The sequence below is a fragment of the Amblyomma maculatum genome, chromosome 8, assembly GCF_055883805.1.
Source record: "Amblyomma maculatum isolate TAMU_Amacu chromosome 8, ASM5588380v1, whole genome shotgun sequence".
Classification (NCBI taxonomy): Eukaryota; Metazoa; Arthropoda; class Arachnida; order Ixodida; family Ixodidae; genus Amblyomma; species Amblyomma maculatum.
In genome coordinates this window covers 102,718,974-102,738,236 of record NC_139351.1, presented here as the reverse complement: position 1 = coordinate 102,738,236, position 19,263 = coordinate 102,718,974, and the positions used below count along the sequence as shown (strand labels likewise).

The 19,263-nt window shown below is 44.0% G+C and overlaps 1 protein-coding gene across 3 annotated transcripts in view; it reads left to right on the top strand.

The window, feature by feature from the left end:
* Positions 1 to 784: 784 nt before the first annotated feature.
* The window catches only part of LOC146182044 (glycogen debranching enzyme), a 44,406-nt gene continuing 25,927 nt past the window's right edge, over positions 785 to 19,263 (top strand). The window contains exons 1-10 of one of the 3 annotated variants that reach the window (XM_084577047.1): positions 785 to 1,007; positions 2,193 to 2,354; positions 3,924 to 4,146; positions 5,068 to 5,401; positions 6,822 to 7,040; positions 8,891 to 8,999; positions 11,516 to 11,676; positions 12,053 to 12,237; positions 13,222 to 14,481; positions 17,527 to 17,807. In XM_084577047.1, the coding sequence (XP_084433173.1) occupies positions 2,243 to 2,354; positions 3,924 to 4,146; positions 5,068 to 5,401; positions 6,822 to 7,040; positions 8,891 to 8,999; positions 11,516 to 11,676; positions 12,053 to 12,237; positions 13,222 to 14,481; positions 17,527 to 17,807 (2,884 nt within the window). In that variant the 5' untranslated portion in view covers positions 785 to 1,007; positions 2,193 to 2,242. Of the gene's footprint in view, positions 1,008 to 1,038; positions 1,226 to 1,750; positions 1,855 to 2,192; positions 2,355 to 3,923; positions 4,147 to 5,067; positions 5,402 to 6,821; positions 7,041 to 8,890; positions 9,000 to 11,515; positions 11,677 to 12,052; positions 12,238 to 13,221; positions 14,482 to 17,526; positions 17,808 to 19,263 lie in introns of those variants that run through there. The other 2 variants (XM_084577046.1, XM_084577045.1) reach the window with 2 other exon arrangements.

Sequence of the window (19,263 nt, the reverse complement as noted above, 5' to 3'; positions counted from 1 at the left end):
ATGACAGCCGCCTTCTTTTTCTGTTGCTGATATAATGAAGAAAGTTACGAAAGGCGCAGTGGATGTGCCGGCTCAGATGTTTTCACTATTTTGCCTTCCGTCTGCTCGTAGGCTGCAAAACTGCGTATGAGTTACCGCTAAGACAATATTCAAGGCATATAATAGTTGGTTTGTGGGGTTTAACGTCCCAAAGCAACTCAGGCTATGAGAGATGCCGTAGTGGAGGACTCCGGAAATTTCGACCACCTGGGGTTCTTTAACGTGCACTGACATCGCACAGCACACGGGCGCCTTGCTTTTCGCCTCCATCGAAAAGATAGTGTGGAAACAAACGCAGGTTCGTGCACACACCCGTTGCATATATTCTTTGAGGTACTGGCATTCGTATGCATACGCTGGAGGCCGATACACAAAATTTTTACCTCTTGTCTTTCAGAACATCTTATGAACCAGTTCTTCGCGAGGAGATTTTATCGGGAATACAAAAATTCGAGTAAGTATGTGCATTGCGCATGCTGAATAAATAGTTGTTACTATCAAAATTCAAAAAGACCGCCAAATTGTAGTGTCGTTTTTGGTGCAATTGGCAGCAGGACCACCTGCATGACATAAGCCTAGATAACAATATGCGTGCTTTGATAGAATTTATTCAGGTATTTTATGATTTGGTTGGAATGATCAACAAGAAAAAAGAGTGATTTCAGCTTCCACTGCTTATATTATGAAGTAGACTGCAAAGTTGTTGAAGCGTTGAAGCGGTCTTGAGAACAACTCTTATTTGTCTAGAACGTCGTAGGAGCTCGATGTTTGTTTACTTTTGCTGCCCTGCTCACGTGAACGAAGCTTACCGGGGTGACCTTTGCGGTTTTTTAAGGCGGCCTTTCTCAACTGTCATCTGGGTTGGAGTGTGCTCTCCTCCGAAAGTAAACTAGAACACCTAAGAATGAATGCCCCGTAACGTTTACTTTCTAGACCTCCCAGCGTCGGCGCGATCATCTTTGCTTGAGGTACGTGGGGGTTTCGTTCTCCGTCAAATCCCGTTTGGTAGAGCTTTGCCGGATGCCGGTTCTTCGGGAGCGCGGATTGAGTCGTTTATGCAGCTCATTTTGAAAGTGAACGCTCGCAAAGAAATTGCCTGTGGCTTGGCGGTATTATTGTCTTCATTAGACTTGTCACTGTGTTTTCATCGTGCCTTGCACCCCCTGGAGTTACACAGGCGAACATGGTAAGTTGGACGGCTGTAGCATCACTCGTCTTAATCATTTGACGTGTCTGCTAATCTGACGTTGCCTAGTGATGATCTCGAGGTCAATATACAAAGCAAGGTTGTATCTGTCTTGTCGCTGGTAGGTTGGTCTCTGCAGAATCGCCGCATGCCAGCATCGTTGGGTTAATTTATACTAATTGACTGTTGGATGCTCCAGTGGTGGCTATTTATTTGCTCTCTGCAGTGATTAGCGCGTATAGTCACTACAAATAAACGTGATTACCGGGTGCTAAATTCGCCATGTGGTACGATTTTGATGCTTATTTTTACATCAGCGTCTTCTCTGCACTGGGTCATCCGTCTGGAAGGTTTCCGCCGGCTATCAGGGACTTCCGTTTTAGCTTATACGCTTGCTGCAATGCGATGATGTGCAAATCGAAGTATGGCGTTCGTGTGTGACCGCGGTTTTGTTGTGACATGACTACGCAGTTGAAATAGTCACTAAGTATGGTCACTAAGTATGGATACACGGTTGCCACCACTTGGAAACTAAATTGTGTGCAGTGCAGTTTGTTAATGAGCGCTGGTAAATGAAAACCGTGACAAGGCCACGCGCTGTTCTTTTCAAGCATAATATTCGGCCCACGGTACGCAGGGATTAAATAATTAAATTAAGGACATTCAAAGGACATTCTGTAGTTGTGCCGCCTTATACGAGAGAGCTAAAGGGGGTATCCAGCTGAATTTCTTCTTTTCCGTGTTGCGGAAGTGGAGAGTTTCAGTGCACATGTATCAGATATCACATTAATTATGCCGCACCACATCTCATTAGTGCTTCAAAGATTACTTATTCTGTGGATATTATATAACCTGAGGTTCCAGCAAAGAAGACAGAAAAACGAATTATTTATGCCTACTGTCACAATTGCTAACCATAGATTTCATCCTGCAGAAAAAGTAACTGTTCTTTGCCTTTGCTATGCAGACCCTCGTATTGTAGCATCTCTGGAATCCAACGGCTTGTCGGAACACGCCATGCACATTGCCAACTGGTCTGATAATGAAAACACAAGGCCATCCTTCCCCATCAATGTTTTCGCACTCAACAATGGTGTTCTGGAAAGTACCATCTACAGGCTCGCCAAAGGTGAATAGCACTCGTTTTCAGTACTGAGCGCTTAAATGGTTAAGCTGTGGAACTGGCCAGGTAAAACTTTCCACCACGGTTTTTCTTTTTCTGGTTGATCAGTGCCTATTCCATTGATTCAGTTGGACACAATCTGCAAAATTTGTTTTTGCCTTTGGTGTAGATCAAGTCCTAGACTTGTTTTTTTCCAAGGATCAGGGTTTAGTCATTGAGAAACTAAGGCAACCACATTTCTGTAATGTTGAGTGATGGGCAATAAATAATAAATGGGCAATTAAACTGCGAGAAAGTGTACAACAAATATTGATGTTGAAAGAGCTCAGTTTGCTGGAGAACTACCAGGAAAACATTTATAATGAATACCATTTAATGTTTTTCCACATCAGCACATGTTACCTATTTCGCCTCAGTATTTTGTCGTCTGTAGATTTCATATGTAGAAAGCCCGGTGTTTTGATCCAGAGTGAGAGTTGTTTGATGTGTCTTGCTTTTGCTTGCAGCTTGGGTTGATATAAAGAATTTAGCATGCAGAACTTAGCCATACTCATTGGACTGGCATGTCACTATCTGGTCCAACCTTAATCTCCTGCTCTGCAGTTGATTTGTTTGGGTGGAATATGTAAGGGCTTGAAAGGTGTTCACTGATATGTGCTGGCATTGGTGTTCCTCCTTTCCATGCACTATGAAAGCAAGAGTAAAAAAACTTGTAACTTTTAGAATTGGCTTAAATCTTGGCAGACTACCCTGTCTTCCTGTACAGGTTTCATTATTCTTAAAAGAGGACTAGTATATGAGGTTCTTGTGCTCAGTAGAGCATTCTAACTGGGCCATTTTTCATTGTGTTGATACCTTTTTGTTAGCAATAAAAAATGGCTTCATTGCTGAAAAATGTGTAGCCAGAGTGGTATTTTTTTCTTTGTCAGTTCAGTCTTATGACATTGCTAATGGCACTGAGTGCCATAGGTCTGCTTTGTTTAACTTTCTGCATTTACATTTTTGTTTTTGTCTGCGCCAATAAAAATGAGCTAGTGGTAGCAGTACAAAAGCTACTGCTAATTCTTTACATTATGTTCACGTTTAGTGGCGATTAAGGATATGGCTTCATGAAGTTGCAGGTTACATGTGCATTGCAAGGAGTGACTCAGCTAGTTGCGACCAGCCTAGCCTCTATTTTGATAGTTGGACGGATGGGAGGTGCTAGTCGTTATACAGAGGTCCTTCAGTTAAAGGACTCTGGGGATACTTAATAGCTACCTCATTATTTATGCACATAATCCTTCATTTTTTCTTCTGTCCAACAACAATAAGAAAAAGTTTGACGCCACTGCAGTGGCCTTGCAGAAATAGCCTGTGGCTATGAAAGCTGCCTTTCATTTTTGCTGTTTTCTAGCCTTTCTTTATCATTAGCCCAACGATCTTTGACCAGTCGAAAGTTCTGTGCAATATGCGCGGAAACAAATTGAAAAACATTAGGTTGTCTAACTTTGCATTTGCTTCAGTGGTGTCCTAATAATTAGCATGTAAAATTATGAAACACTTTTGCTGCAAAAACGCGTTGCTCCCTTTCAGATACCAAAGTACGCTTCATCTTGGGCCCTTCGCTTTTTGGTAAAGATGTCAAGTTTTTCATAAATGCACCACTTGCTGCTGGTGCAAGCTTTTCAAGGACCCAGTATAACCCCGTGAACTGGTGCCATGACAGCCACAACCCCAACGATGAGACAGCATACTTTGCCGATGTCACCTTCAACCTGGCTGGAACCTTTCATTACTACTTTACAATCAACAATGAGTAAGTTATGTACGATCAGGTATCTTTCTGTCTACAATAGCTATTTGCATGGTCTCATCGCTTGTCATTGCAGGGGTGGAGAAAGGTGTGAAAGTTGATTATACTTATTTACGTTATTAGCACCTGATAAGGTGTATGCCATTCCGCCATTTCACTGCAAGCCTGTTGTGATTGTGCTCAGGCGAAATTCTTGTATACTTCATGCAGGTACGGTATCTTATTTGATTGTATTAGGTTATTTGTTTTAACTGCCTGGTGGAAAGAAATCTCGTCAACACAATGGTGAAAACATATATTTATTGGTTCACATAGTTCTCACTGTGTTTAGGTGTGTGTATTAGCCAGTGGTGGTAGGGTGCGTCACACTTTGAATTTTATCACTGTCATGTTGGCTGTATTTCTTGTTTTCCTTTTGTTTATCTCTTTGACAGTGTTGCCAATGAAGCAGGTGCAAAGCCAAAACTATAAGCTCTCAATCGTTAAAAAAAAAAAAAAAATAGTAGTTGGTATTTGGGGACCTGCCACAATAGATATTTTCTTATTGTCTGTGAGCATTAACTTAAACACAAGAAGACAGCAAAGAAAAGATACACCAAACAGGAGCGAAGTCATTATAACTGCAACTTGTGCTGTTGAAGATCAAAGTAAGGTGTTAGTAAGGGCACAATGGTCAAGTGGACATCACAATTCAGAATTTTAGTCTTGGTATATATACTGGTCATTTCCAATGCATTTTAAGTTCATTTTGATAACTTTTGTTTTAAGTCCTTTTAGAATAGTCCACTCATATTCCACACTTTCTTCAAGCAGTGGTAACATTTGCTAACGGCTTTGAGCTACGTAGTTTTATTTTCATCATAATCTCGCAGCACATTCTGGTCAGTTGCTGTTCTCTCTCAAGGTGCAGGTTGATTCATGCAGGAAAGAGCATGCGGGCTCGGGCTACTTCCTGGTCGACCCCGTGCTGCGGCGGGGTAAAGACCAGGAGGTGCTGCCACTGGACTGTATTCAGTGCCAGACGGTGCTGACTAAGTGCTTGGGCTGCTTCGACGACTGGAAGCAGAAGCTGGAAGTGAGCCGTGAGAGCGGCTACAACTTTGTTCACTTCACACCCATCCAGGAACTGGGCGACTCGTTGTCGTCCTACTGCATCCGTGACCATCGCAAGCTCAACCCCATGTGCAACAAGCCAGACCGCACATACAACATGAAGGATATGCAGGAGCTGGTCACCATGATGTGCGACGAGTGGAAGGTTGGTGTCGTTGCACACTGTTTTCTTCTGTCTGCAGCACAGCTCTAATGGACAAATGGATGGATACTGGGAGTGTCCCCTTTGAAGTGATATAGTGGCTGGTGCCACCGTGCTTGGTGGCTCCCAGATCGTTAACTTCCCCACCTTTTTGCTGGACAGCTTTTGGTTCACCATTGCCAGATAGAAGGAATGTTTGTCGCAGTAGATAAGAACACAAGAGCGCTCGTTATCAGTTTTGTGGTGTTATGTGGTAGCACAGTATTTTTGAAGCAGAAGCTTCAATGCAACGAATTTTCAAGCCGTCACCATGGAAGCAAATTTGACCTTGAAAAACTTTGGAGGTCAAAAATTCCTGAACAAGGCCGTAAGGGAAGACGGGAAGGTGGGAGTGAAAGCAGGAGAGAAAAGGGTGCCACAGTGGAGGGCTTGGAGTAATATCGACCACCTGGGGATCTTTAACTTGCACTGACATTGCACAGCCCATGGACACTACTTCATTTTGTCTCCATTGAAACGCACAACGGAGCACTTGCATTCTTTTCTGCTGGAAAAGAAAGGCACAGTATACTTCTGGTGGACACCACGGAATCGTAGACACCCCACTTCTTTATTTTTCAAGGTCACTTGAAGGTCAAATTTAGTGCCACAGGAAGACTGGCTCTACCTAGTGTAGTGAACATATGCTTCGATTGTAAAGTAGTTTATAAGAAAGGGAAGTCAAAGTCACTTGAAGATGAAAACCGGAATGTGTTTAATCCAAGCTTGGCAATGAGCATAGCTATTCCTTTAGGGTTAACCAGAGTTAAATCACCTGCTAATTTTTGAACGCAGAATATAGGGGTTTGAATTCTCTTGCTTGAAGACCTTTTATCTTTACACTGAAAATGAAATGTGCAGAAATTTACTTTCTCTGTCAGATGCCTCTTACCAAATAGGGTGGGTGCATTTAAGCAAAAATTGCCATTTAGAGAGCTATGGACCGTTTGGGGAACTGAAGCTGTTTCTCCATGTGACTTTTACAAATGAGCCATTGTGCAGTATTTTATGCTGCCTAAGTGTACCCTAGATTAAGGAGGTGAAATCATTGCAGTTAGTATTCATCCTGGTGTTCACGCCAGCCTTCTGTTTGAAGAATATTCAGTTGTACAATTGTATCTGTCATTGCATTCCTAAAGAAGAAGGTAATCAATAAGCTAACTTTTGCAAACTGGTAGTCCTTTACCTCGTTGGGTGAATATTTCTAACGTCGTGCTAGGCATAGGATAGCCTTAGTCACTTTTTTGCCATTTTACCCAACATAACAGCATCACTGTCCAGGTACAAGGACAACTTCATGAGGTTTTCTTTCTCAGTAACAGCTGATAGATGAGCCCTTTTGTGCGGGGACCAGTAATTTTGCTGTACTTGCATTGTCGTGCAGATTCTGTCATTGACCGACGTAGTCCTGAACCACACGGCCAATGAGACGCCCTGGATCAGAGAGCACCCCGAGTGCACCTACAATCTCGTGAACACTCCACACCTGAAGCCTGCCTTTCTGCTCGATGTGGCCATTCACAACCTGACCCTCGAGATCGCCGCGGGCAAGTGGGAATCCGAGGGCATCCCCCCGGCCATCACACTTGAGGAGCATCTTGATGTATGTGAGCCACTCGGCTTCTAGTTTGTACCATAGTAGTAAGCAGTCTGCTTGTTGTACAGTTAACTAAATGTGTAGCTGTAGCCTGCAGGCAAACCAATTGGACTTGATGTGTGGAAGTGACTGATTTTCCCAGTTCTGTGGCGCTTTTAATGCTACATGAGTTTGCCACCTACTTTACTTATAGGGTGTCTAGAATTACTTTTTGTTTTTGATTTAGAAGAAAATGTGAAGAGAAAAGCACAAAAGGGCTGTTTTGTTTTGTACAGAATTAGTTACATGCCTATGTTCTCAAGTATGCATATCTGAATTTTCAGCCCACTCCAACATCAGCGCTCCTGTCTGTGTTGTTTTCTTCTGCGTCTTCGTGTTGTATATGCACCGTTGTAGCATAGATCATTACCAACTGGCCCAACTTTCTATTTACTGAAATTCAACATGTAACTGTGTATACAACACCTCAGTACTTAAAGTGAAGCTTCTTTTTGTGTGCTGCAGCTGCTAATTTGTGGTTCTTCACATGACAAGAATGCAGAGTTACAATCGATGGCGACTACTTTCTGCTTTTGGCCAGCTGTATGGTTTCGCTGCACTTGACTTCATGTGAAGTTTAAGGCAACACCGCTTTTTATCACCCGCTCGGCAAGCAGTCACTCGAAGAAGCAGCACTCGTGTCACATCACCTTCAGTTTCGCTGGCCAAGAACAAGACACTGTATCATCATTGCCTCTATCTACACATTGCTGAGTGTAGTTTGTGTTTGATCTATTTTCCTGTAAAACTGTGCAGTGTCTGCAATTTACTCCAGTGCAAATTCTTGCCATGTAGAGCACCATACACAAAAGCTGTGTCACACCGGGGAAGAATCTCGTGCACAGTGCAGGAGGCTCGCATGAGTAATTTGATGAATTGGGCTAAAATTTGAACTGTGCTTATTTCAAGAATTAAGCATGATTAGGCATGTTACTGAAATTACACTTTATTGTGTCCAAATGCCACTGCCTCTGAGTTTTCAGCATGAACATGTATGTTTACTGCATTGAAATAAAAGTTCGTGAATAGACTTTAGTTATATTTACCCATTGGATGGTGACAATGTTTTTCAGAGTTTATGTCTACTTTGCCGCATAATACAATTACAAGAACAACTTTTGTGCACTGCTCTTTGTCTCTGAAAAAAGAAAGGAAAGCTTGGAAGGCTTACTTTGGACACCTTGTATGGTAAAGGGAATGAACCAGCAGTCGTTGAAACCAAAGGTACAAAGAAAGCATTGGGAATTATTATGTACTAAGTTAACACTTCTGGCTTATTTGAACCCACATTTGGTTCTTCCAGTGTTAATAAGGCATTAGTTGTATTATTAAATGGGTATAGAAGGTTCTCTATTTTAAACTGCGCTTAGTTTGAATGAATTTTTATGACCCCTCTGATATTGAATTAATTTATGTTGACTGTGTTATTCTTTTCTTTAGTAGTGAGAAGTAACTTGAGTAATCACTTAGGTGAAAGATGCTTTTGGCAGAAGAAAAGGCAACATTGCTTGCGGGAATTGGACCTGCAATGTCTGTACATTGTCTTTGCTGTCCCTCTAACTGAGCTATAATGATTACCTTGCATATGGAAAGCTTTGTCTCCCAAATGCTTTGAGAAATGCAGAAACTTAAATCAACCACAGAGTCAGGACTACACTGTAATTGTGCAGTTAATATAGAAGGGCACATAGTTTTGTAATCTATTTGTTTAAACCTATGTCGTTTAAACCTATGTCCACCCTGGGTTTTTGCTCATTTGGCTGCTTTGCAAAGTGTGAGTAATGCTGCCAACCATATTTGCCTTGGCTTTATTCCAGGCACTGAGGCGTGTAATCAACCTGAACTGGCTTCCGCTGCTAGAGCTACACGAATTCTTCACCATCAACGTTGATGGCCTTGTTGACACATTTAGACAGAAGATCATAGGTGAGTGTTTTGTGTTGCTTGAACAGTTTGTTGCTCTCATCGAGGTGGACTGTTCTAACTTAAATGCCCTCTGCTAGTACTAATGTGTTAAATTTTTCTTTTTTCTTTCTATCGTTGGAAGTGGGAAGGGTGGATATTTGGCTCTAAATTTGGGGTGGTACACTGAACGGAAATATAAGATTTTGAAACCTGTGCTAAAGTCTACACTCTCTTTTTGACACAGGTGTGGTACTTCTTGAGAACGAGGAAGCAAAGCAATTTAAGGGAGTATAGATACTGGATTTTTATTGGGTAGTGGTTTATTGATATATGTTTTTTTAAATAATCAAAAAGAAGGAAAAGAGTGTAGCCGGCCGCGGCAACTGCCATCTAAAAAACTGAAGCACTCGAGCGGCGGCTGGCGGGAAAGAAAAGGGGATGGGGAGAGGATAACGACAGGAAGTATAGAGGGGAGCGATAGGAAGAAAGGACAAGGCGAGCTTTGTACATTATTTACAAAGTACAAACGGTCAACCAGTTGGTGTCGCTCGCGTGCAAGTGTCCGAGCACTGAGGGATTTTTGTTTCCTCGGTTTCTTTTTTGTAATGGTGGACAAAACATTATATAGATCATTACATGGTGTTCGCCTGTCGCTGCTCAATAATTTATACTCAGAATTTTTTTCTAACCTTGTTTTAGCTTCAGCAGCTGAGTGATAACTGACGTCAAAGGCCAGTACAGGCCACATGAGGCATGACGAAGACAGCAGCACCATCTGTGCTTTGTCGTTTTAATTCACAATGCTAAATAAAGCCAGCTGGCCTCAAGAGCTGTAAATCACAACACTTGATGAAGCAGTGCCTACACTTCTGTCTCGTTCATGCCTCACATGAACTGCACTGACCTTTGCCATTGGTTAGTTGTTGAAATCGAAACATTTGAGAAAAAATTCATTTGTAAATTAATTATCGCCCTAAGCAAATACTACACGGTGATCCATGTATGGTAATGTCTTGTACATTGCAACAAAAATGAAACAAATTAAAATTTAGTATGTATACTTTCTCATTCAGTCTACATCGAGGACCTCTAATTTGTATACACACCCTCTGGCATACTGACATGTGAGAGACAAATTCAGCTAACAATAAATACACTAGCAATGTGGGCAGAAAAAAAAAAAGGATTCAGGTTCACCTCTCGGGAATTGGTTGGTTGGTTGGTTCATAGGAAGGGAAAGGCGCAGTATCTGTCACACTTGCTCTGTGGACACCTGAACCGCGCCGTAAGGGAAGGGAGGAAGGTGGGAGTGAAAGTGGATAGAGAGAAAGGGGGGCCGTAGTGGAGGGCTACGGAGTAATTTCGACCACCTGGGGATCTTTAACGTGCGCTGACATCGCACAGCACACGGACGCCACTTCGTTTCGCCTCCATCGAAACGCAGCCGCCGAGGCCGGGATTCGATAGTGGCTGTTTTTTCTCGCTTAGACTAGGCCTGCAGACTAATTCAACCCTCTATTGCACTGCTGGTAAAAGATGAACGGAAATTTTGGGGGATTACTTCCTGCTAAAAAATCGCGTCTTTTTCATCAAAGCACCCTTGGAAAAAAATCCTCCCAACCCCTGAATAGGCTGTAAGTGATTTTACAAAAACGCTGGAAAGCTCCACATGATATGTGCTTCCTGCCATTCTACGTGTGGCTGTGTTTAGTTATTTGAAAGATTTGTCTACTTTCTGGAGCTTTGAAGGTAGCTGAAAAGATACAGCACTAAGAAGTTCAGAGAGGATGTGGCAACAAGCATGAGAGATGTAGCTAGTGCTGCAACTCTCAGTGGGCACTTTCGCACTTTGGAAAGAGCAATATTTTCTTCATGAATCCACGGGGCTGAGAACTTTCATTGTAGTGCCATTGTTACAGCAACGGACACCTAGATGGGCCTTCACTAAGCTAAATATTTCTCGTGTTCGAGAAAAGAAAAATTTTGGGGGGTTTAAACATGGCTTGAACTTAGAGATAGAGCGAAAGCTGTGAGTGTTGCAGCAAATTTTTTTCGGGCACCTGGATTTAATATGCTGCCGTCATAACGATCGAACGAACCTTCTGTCCTAGCAACTCGCTGTTCTCGCTTGCCTCTACCAACTACCGAGTTATCTCTCTTATTCTTCCTCTTCCTTTTCTTCTTTTTCTTTTCTTCTACGGTACCGCGCAAACGGCTTGAAAATCTACTGTACTGTAGCTTTCGCTACAAAAAGCTTCTCTTTCTGCAAAGTGAAGGAAATGATGTCAGCTGAACGTTGAAGTAGCTACATCTCTTGTCCTTACGAAAAGATGGGAGGCTGTGCACCATTTTTCTCCCTCCTCCTCAATTTTTCCTGCATCTTTTCAGTTCACAGTTATGGAGTGTCTCTAAAAAACTAAAGCCTCTAGTTTCAAGCTCTAGTATTCACTCTTTGCATATTGTTGTAAATGCACGAATATGTGTGTGCTCGGTTTCTGTTGGTTTCATTTCTTGGGTTTGCTGCCCTTCTTTTCCAGATAAGGGACACCCAAACACGGGCCCCGTGCCCGATGAGGGCAACCTCAAAATTCTCCACCACCCGGAGTACCAGCGAAATGGCTGTACCGTCGACATGAACAAGGCCCTGCAGATTTTCAACCGCAACTGGGAGCCCAGCAGTCCCGATGCCCCTGAACAGGTGCTACTCTGTCATACTATCACCGTGACTACTGATGTATGTACATTGGAACCTCAATGATTTTGGCAAAAGCAGGCAAGTAAAGTACACATGAAAACATCAAAAAGTTGCTGCGTGGTCTGCCATGCGAAATATAAGCACAGTGAACCATTCCTTTTTATAAGTGGCTGTTGTAGGTCATTCCAGTCACCTGTAAGAAGGGACCGAACCAGCCTTGAAACGTCTCGGCAATCAGTCTTGTAAAGATTGGCCGGTGTATATTGTACAATATTTTGCATAACCAGGCAGATTCCTGTCAGACAATGTTTACCTGCGTATTCTGAAGTTGCGGGGCTTTGGTGTCTACCCCATTGGCAGCACGAATACCTCTTTGCAGATTGACAGGTGCTGTGGTGAGTTTAGGCGCTGCCTGGAGCACTTGAATGGCATCGAGTGGAACCTTCTTCACAGCCACCTGCAGGCAGCCGTGGAGAATGTCATCCGTGGCTGTCGATACCTGCGCATTCAGCCAGATGGCCCCAAGAAGACTGCTGTCTCCAAGACTAATCCGCTGGTCGGAAGGTGAGGCATTGCCATGTGCAGACAAGGTACTGGCCACATTCCTGACCTGAATCACCATTTGAGCAAGGAGAGAAAAATGAAGAGCACCAAGTAGGATGGTCCAAAGTTGAGGCAGTTCGTCACGGTATGCACGGAGAAAAATTCTTGCCTACTCTTTTAATGCTCATCAAAGCTCCGCAGGAGGTTGACATTATCTTGGATGCTCCATTGTGGTTTATACCCTCAACAACAGCGCAGCATTTAAAAAATTCATTTGGTGGGCCAGTAAAATACTGATGTAATTGACAGTTTTTCCGACATAAGGAAGTTGAGCTTCGTAAATCGAGAGTGAAGTTCTTTCTTTCTTTTTTTTTGTTATTCACACGAAGGGAGGCCCCTGATACTCTTAATTTGAAGTGCCGTGTGGTTGCAACATCCATGAGAGAAATTTGACACAAGCTATGTTTGCATCAGAAATAAATTAGCTAAACACTTACCTGTAATGAGGAGTAATTTGAGGTTCATTTTGTTACAATTTTCTTGTAATAATTCTAGAGTGAAAAATCACTTACTAGCATTTGGGAATTTTCCATGGAATTGCCTTTCTGACGTAATTATACACGTGTGGCTGCATGGACTTCTTGATATTTGTTCACGTGGCCACTCACTGTCTCAGAAAACAAGAAAAAGCATTGCAGCTGTGGTTTGAAAAAGAAAATAATAATTTACGTGCCAGATGTAATGCAGGCACAGCATAGGTTTTCTTGTGCATAGAATAAAGGAATGAGCTTAGGCGGTAGTAAAAATAGTGCCAGAAATGCAGTCCTAGAAGTACTGTTTCTTCAGTAACTTGTACTCAAATAGTAGCAAAGATTTGCTTGAACTGTGTGAAGTTCTAGTGAGGGGAAACCTTTAAAAAGAACACACACAAGATAGCCAGGTATTTGGCTGTGACATGCTGGCCTGCATTGTGCAAGTTATTAACTGAAAGGTGGCAACTCGCAGGTACTTTGTGGTCAACACCCATGTGCCAGTGCTAGACCTGAAAGAGGCAGAGAAGCTCATGTTCAGTGACAAGGCTGCCTACGTCATGGCGCACAATGGCTGGGTCATGAACGATGACCCGCTGCGCAACTTTGCTGAGCCGGGATCCAACGTGTACCTTCGCCGCGAGCTCATCGCCTGGGGTGACAGCGTCAAGCTGCGGTATGGCAAGTCGCCCGAGGATTGCCCGTATCTCTGGCAGTACATGAAGGATTATGTGTGTGAGACGGCCCGGATATTCCATGGCATTCGCCTTGACAACTGCCACAGCACTCCACTGCCGCTTGCTGAGTATGTGCTGGATGCTGCACGCCTAGTCCGGCCCGATCTTTACGTGATTGCTGAGCTCTTCACATCAAAGGAAGAGGTCGACAACATTTTCGTCAACCGACTTGGCATCAATTCGCTCATCCGCGAGGCGATGAGTGCTCCCAATGCCCATGAGCTAGGCCGGCTGGTGTACCGGTACGGAGGTGAGCCCGTTGGCAGCTTCATGCCACCACCAATCCGCTGCCTTACACCATGTATCGCGCACGCGGTCTTCATGGACGTCACTCATGACAACCCGTCACCCTTTGAGAAGCGGTCGGTTTACGACTACCTTCCGAGCGCGGCCATCGTGTCCATGGCATGCTGTGCAACAGGGTCGAACCGCGGCTACGACGAGCTGGTTTCTCATCACATTCATGTGGTAGACGAATTTCGTCAGTACCCAACGTGGTCTGTGAATCCAACGGAAAGGCCATCGTGCGTGCATTTGCACTCGGGAATCATTGCTGCCAAGCGAGCACTGAACCGTCTTCATTACGAGCTCGGCGCACAGGGATACACACAGGTCTTTGTGGACCAGGTCAATCCGGACACAGTCGCCATCACTCGGCACAGCCCAGTCACTCATCAGTCGGTGATCCTGGTGGCCAGGACGGCATTCCAGATGCCCGAGAAGCCTAATGAGACTGGATGCGTGCCACCTCTGTGCATACCGGGAGTGATCGAGGAGGTCATCTTTGAGGCACGAACTGTCAAGGTGGGCAAAGGCAACAAGTCCCTGGAAGAGAAGAACATGGAGTACATTACAGGACTCAGCGATTACCGGCTGGAGATTCGTGAGCACATTTCGCTCGTGGAATCCAAGATGGTGGATCTTAGCGATGCCAGCGAGCAGAACCTCCAAGAGCTGGACTTCTCCACCTTCACGCCGGGTTCCGTCATTGCCTTCAGGTAGGTACTACACTGGGAAACGTTGCCAATTAAAGTGCTAAAGCAGACTCTGAGTTACCTTTTGTAGACAGCTTGAAGCACCTTGGAGACTTTAGAACTTCGATTGGGGCTAGGTGAATGATCATATTGGAGAGAGGAAACAAAAGCACCGAGAGAGACGAACATAACAGAAGAAATGACTCTGAACAAGTGCTATCCTGCATCATTTCTGTCGTTGCGTTCATCTTTTTTGGTGCTGTTGCTTCCTGTTTCGTTTGGTCTATTGGGTTTAATGTCCCAATGTGAATCGGGCTGTGAGGAACATCCTAGTGGAAATCAGTGCAAATTTTAACCACACAAGGTTCTTTAATGTGCACTGATATTGCACAGTGCACAGGTGCCTTGCTTTTAGCCTCCATTGAAAAGCTGCAGTTGTGGCCAGGATTTAATCCGGTGCTCTTGGGTTTAGGAATTGACCGTCCCGACTACTGAGCCACCACGACGTGCTGTTTATCTCCTGTCACAAGTCCTTGGAGACTTCCCAGTCCCAGAAAATCCTCAGAGGCTGTGCACATTAAGGACAATGTTCAGATTTGGGATGTTAAATTCTGCATACTATACCCTACCATACTGCACGGCACCACACTGCACCACACTGCGTCACACTGTGCTACACTGCGCCACCGCACTATACTGCATCATTTCATTCCATTTCTTGGGGCTGTAGGATACCTTACGGGCAATATCATTTCCTAAAAAAAAGTTTTTCTAAAGGCAGAAGTGGAATGGAGTTATTGAATGCGTATATTCAACTTTTACTACTTTTCTCGACTAAGATTCTTTTCATTTTACTATACTTGGGCCTGGGGAAACATCACTTCACTTACCATGGCTGACTGAACTGCGTGCTTTGTAACTGGGTAAATTGCCAATTGCTGGTTATGTTTGGCACCTCATACATCTGCTTGCATTTAATTAACGCACACAAGGTATGTCATGTTTCTGCTGTTGAGAAAACGTTTTCTGGACCTTGCTTTTTATCATAGAGTTAACGCAACCAAGACTAGAGCGAAAGCGATGGTGGCACTCCCTTATAAATCCTTTCTACTCCTTTGCTAACCGTGTTCGCAGCCATGATGATACTTTGCGCATGGTAGCCAGCACTTTCTACGAGACTTTTGAGCCAGATATAGCACAAATTGCGACTTATTAACCTGGTAACGTTGGAAAAACGGAGACCATGTTGGCCATTTGTGTCACAGATCGCAGTGCAGTGCGTGGAACGATGCTGAAGCGCAGTTCAATAATTTCCTAGTTTGTTTCACAAGTATAGGCGAGTGTGTTGAGTTAGAAGATTGGCCAAGGTGGTGACGAGTCCTAAAGAGTGGGACATGAAAATCTGTTGAAATACAGCCGGTAAAGAAACGCAGGGGCCCGTTTGGTGTGGGAAAAAAACAAAAACAGTATTTACATATGAAACGAAATGCCTCATTCTTTTCGGCATTATGTGTTTGCACACGATGGCATTGCGCTAAAACACGGTGTTCGAAACAGCAGTAGATCGCATAGTGCGGATCGAGCTCCAGCGTGCTATGTACATACTGCACCTACTAGGCAAGACAACTGATTGGATGTCATATGAAAGTAGATGCTTGTGCTCTTTAGCTTTCGAGTGAAAGTAAGCACTCTCTTGCACGGCCCACTGACTGTCTAGCGCGAGCTTTCGCTTCTCTGGCGGTTTCGGGCGTCCATTTGGGTGCCGGGAATGGGCCGCAAAACTGCTGACGGCTCCGAGAATCGTTACTCGTGCACGATCGATTGACGCACGCACAAGGAATACTATCAACCATAGTGTGCACAGAAAAGGACTCTCGCAGTACATGCTGCGTGTAGTATAAAACACTCTACTCATATAGCTTGCGTACAGCAGACGAAGCGATACGAAACTATCGCAAGTACACCTTTATCAACCTTTTTATCACTGAAATTTTACAACTGTCAAAAAATGAAATCTTAAAACATTTTTTTCTGATCTTTAATGCTATATATGTTCACTTTTTAGAGGCTTTTGAGCAAGTAAAGTAAAAATAATTAATGCGAGTATCATAATGGCACTACATGAGTGTAGCACAACCTCCTTGCCATGCTTTACACCCTGCTTTTTATATTGGTGATTGTGCCGAACTCACTGCCTTATGAGGCCTCATTTGGATGTCATGGCAAAAGGACCATTCTCTTTATAAAACTAGCTTTTGGGCCAGTTGGTTACTTTGTTTGCACATAACTGCAGCGCGAAAAAAAGGGCGAACACAAAGGAAGGAGAAAACACACTCGACACGGACAATTGCTGTGATTTTCCGTGTCATGTGTGTTTTCCTTCTTTTGTGCTAGTGTTCTTTTCGTGCTGCAGTCATTGGAAGGGCCATTCTCTTCATGTTTCATTTTGCCCAGAATTTTTAAAAAGCAAGCACCAAGTCAGAAGGAGAAGTGCTGAATTTCATATGGCATTATTTGCTGTCCTTGTCAGCAAATGTATCCAAGTAAAAAAGAGGGGAAGGGGGGGGGGGGGGGGGGGGTAATGCACAGTGTGAATGGCTTCTTAAGCATACATGAAGTTTCACTATATTTTGTTATTCTGCTCAAATTGCTTCCCAAACGTGCCTTGTTTTGTTTTTTGAAGCGGGCTTCAGCAACTGGCTTGACAAGCATATGTAGGTACCTGGCTGGAAGCAGCCGTTAAACTTGTCAATTAAAACTTCACTTCGTGCTATGGTGGCATGACCTTAACGAGAGCAGATGCGAAGCATAGGCAGCTGGAAATCTGCTCTCCTGTGGATTCATGAGGTAGTTATTTTATCCAATTTTTTAAACAAGAAATGCATCTTTTTTCTGTTGAGCAAACGTGAGCATATCCAGGAAGAATCGGGCTGTCCTTTGATGTCTTAAGAGAACACTGCTTTAACTACTTGCTGCCTTCCTCCAGCTCTTAAGTTTTCACAGTTTGATGGCAGTGACCTGTGTGACCTGTGCTTGCTTGCCTCGCTGTTTTGTTTGTACCTGACACAGGGTGAACCTCCATTCGGTGAGCAAGGCTGCTGTGCAGAATATCCGCAAGCACCTGTCCCACCTGGGCTACATTTCGGGTTCACAGCTGGAGGCGGATGCTGTCGCAGCTACTAACCCGTGCAGTGACGAGGAGAACATCGTGACCATCGCCAAGGCTCTCAACCTGTCGGACTTGAACCGGGTCCTCTTTCGTGCAGAGTGTGAGGAGAAAGCCGAGAACAGAAACAGTGGAGCCTACAACTTCCCCAGGCACGGCAGCCTTGTCTACTGCGGCCTTCAAGGTGAGTTGCACAAGGTCTCTCCCACCTGTCCCGATTGAAAGGATTGAAAGGATTGAAAGATGTGAAAGGAAAGACTTTTAAGATAATCCTGGCAAAGGCAACCTCAGGTGGACAGGACGGACAGTTCAGCACTGATCTTTTCTTTCATTGCCTTTCTAGTCTTTATGCACTTTGTGGTTGATATTGTTTTGTGCTGCCTTAGATGTTCTGGAATGTGTAGCCACTCAACCCCATAACTGATATTGCCCCCCCCCCCCCCCCCTACTAAAAAAAAGTACGTAAAAATAATGTAGGATTACACAAGTTCTGCTGATAACTGAGTTTTATTTTACTGCTATCAGACCTGTGTGGTGACCTGTGTACACGCATTCAGAAAGTAACAGAGAAGGTCTAAATGGAGGTTAAACAAAGGTAGGCTACTTTGGAACACAGAGGCAAACTACATTTAATACATGGCAATGGCTGCAGAAAACCTAACCACTTTTGCTATTGGGGAGTTGGGAATCGGATTGGATGTTTTGTTGTCTTCTTTCAATTGCGCGAGTGACAATTCTTAAGAACGTACTCTGATATCTTTACTTGCAGCGTTGAACAGTGTATAGGCATATACGCTCATTACAAACCAATAAAGATAGTGGAGCTCATGAAGAGACAGGGTCTTAAAGCAGCTCAAGAGTCGATCAAGGCTAATCTATGCCAAGAACAGGCTTATGAATATGGGAAGCACGCGTTGAATAATGACAGGCACCTAGCAGTCACTGAATGTTGCAACATTCAGTGTTTCAGATGTGGATTTATTCCCAGCCACTTATGCAAATGCCTATCGAAAGGTACTAGCAGTAAAACAATCATGCAATACTTGTCTCTGCTTGCTTAATTCTCACTGATTCTACAATTCTACAACAGAGGTGGAGGAGACAGCCATTGCGCTAGCCATGACATCCATGCCCGCCACAAAAATCATCCCAGATTCTAAAACGGCTATCCTTAACTTCGCCAATGGTTTAGTGTCCCCCAACACCCACCACCTTTTGCGTTTTTGGCAACCCTGACAATCTGTTACCCTTATTTGGGCACCCTCAATGCGGGCCTTCTTGGTAATGAGGAGGCTCACTCCCTGGCCCGAGGTGTCACTTTCCAGGCTAGGGAGAAACGGCCTTCCTGAGATGCTGGGGAGTGCCTGCTGTCCTCTTGTGACATCCTTAACTACTACTGTGAAAATAGGAGAACTTACGCACCCCCTGCCCTGATTCTCAAAATAACACAAGCTGCCCATTGACGCAAGCTACAAATGTGCACAACCTAATACCCCATCCTTCTCTACTCCTGCTTTCTTGATCAATTTCCTTCTTTCTGCAAGCTTTGTGGCAAACCTGGTGACTTTGTACACACATTACTCATCGGCCCCTCATTCACACATCCTCCTTCACCAGAGGTGGCCCTAGATTCCTGGGAG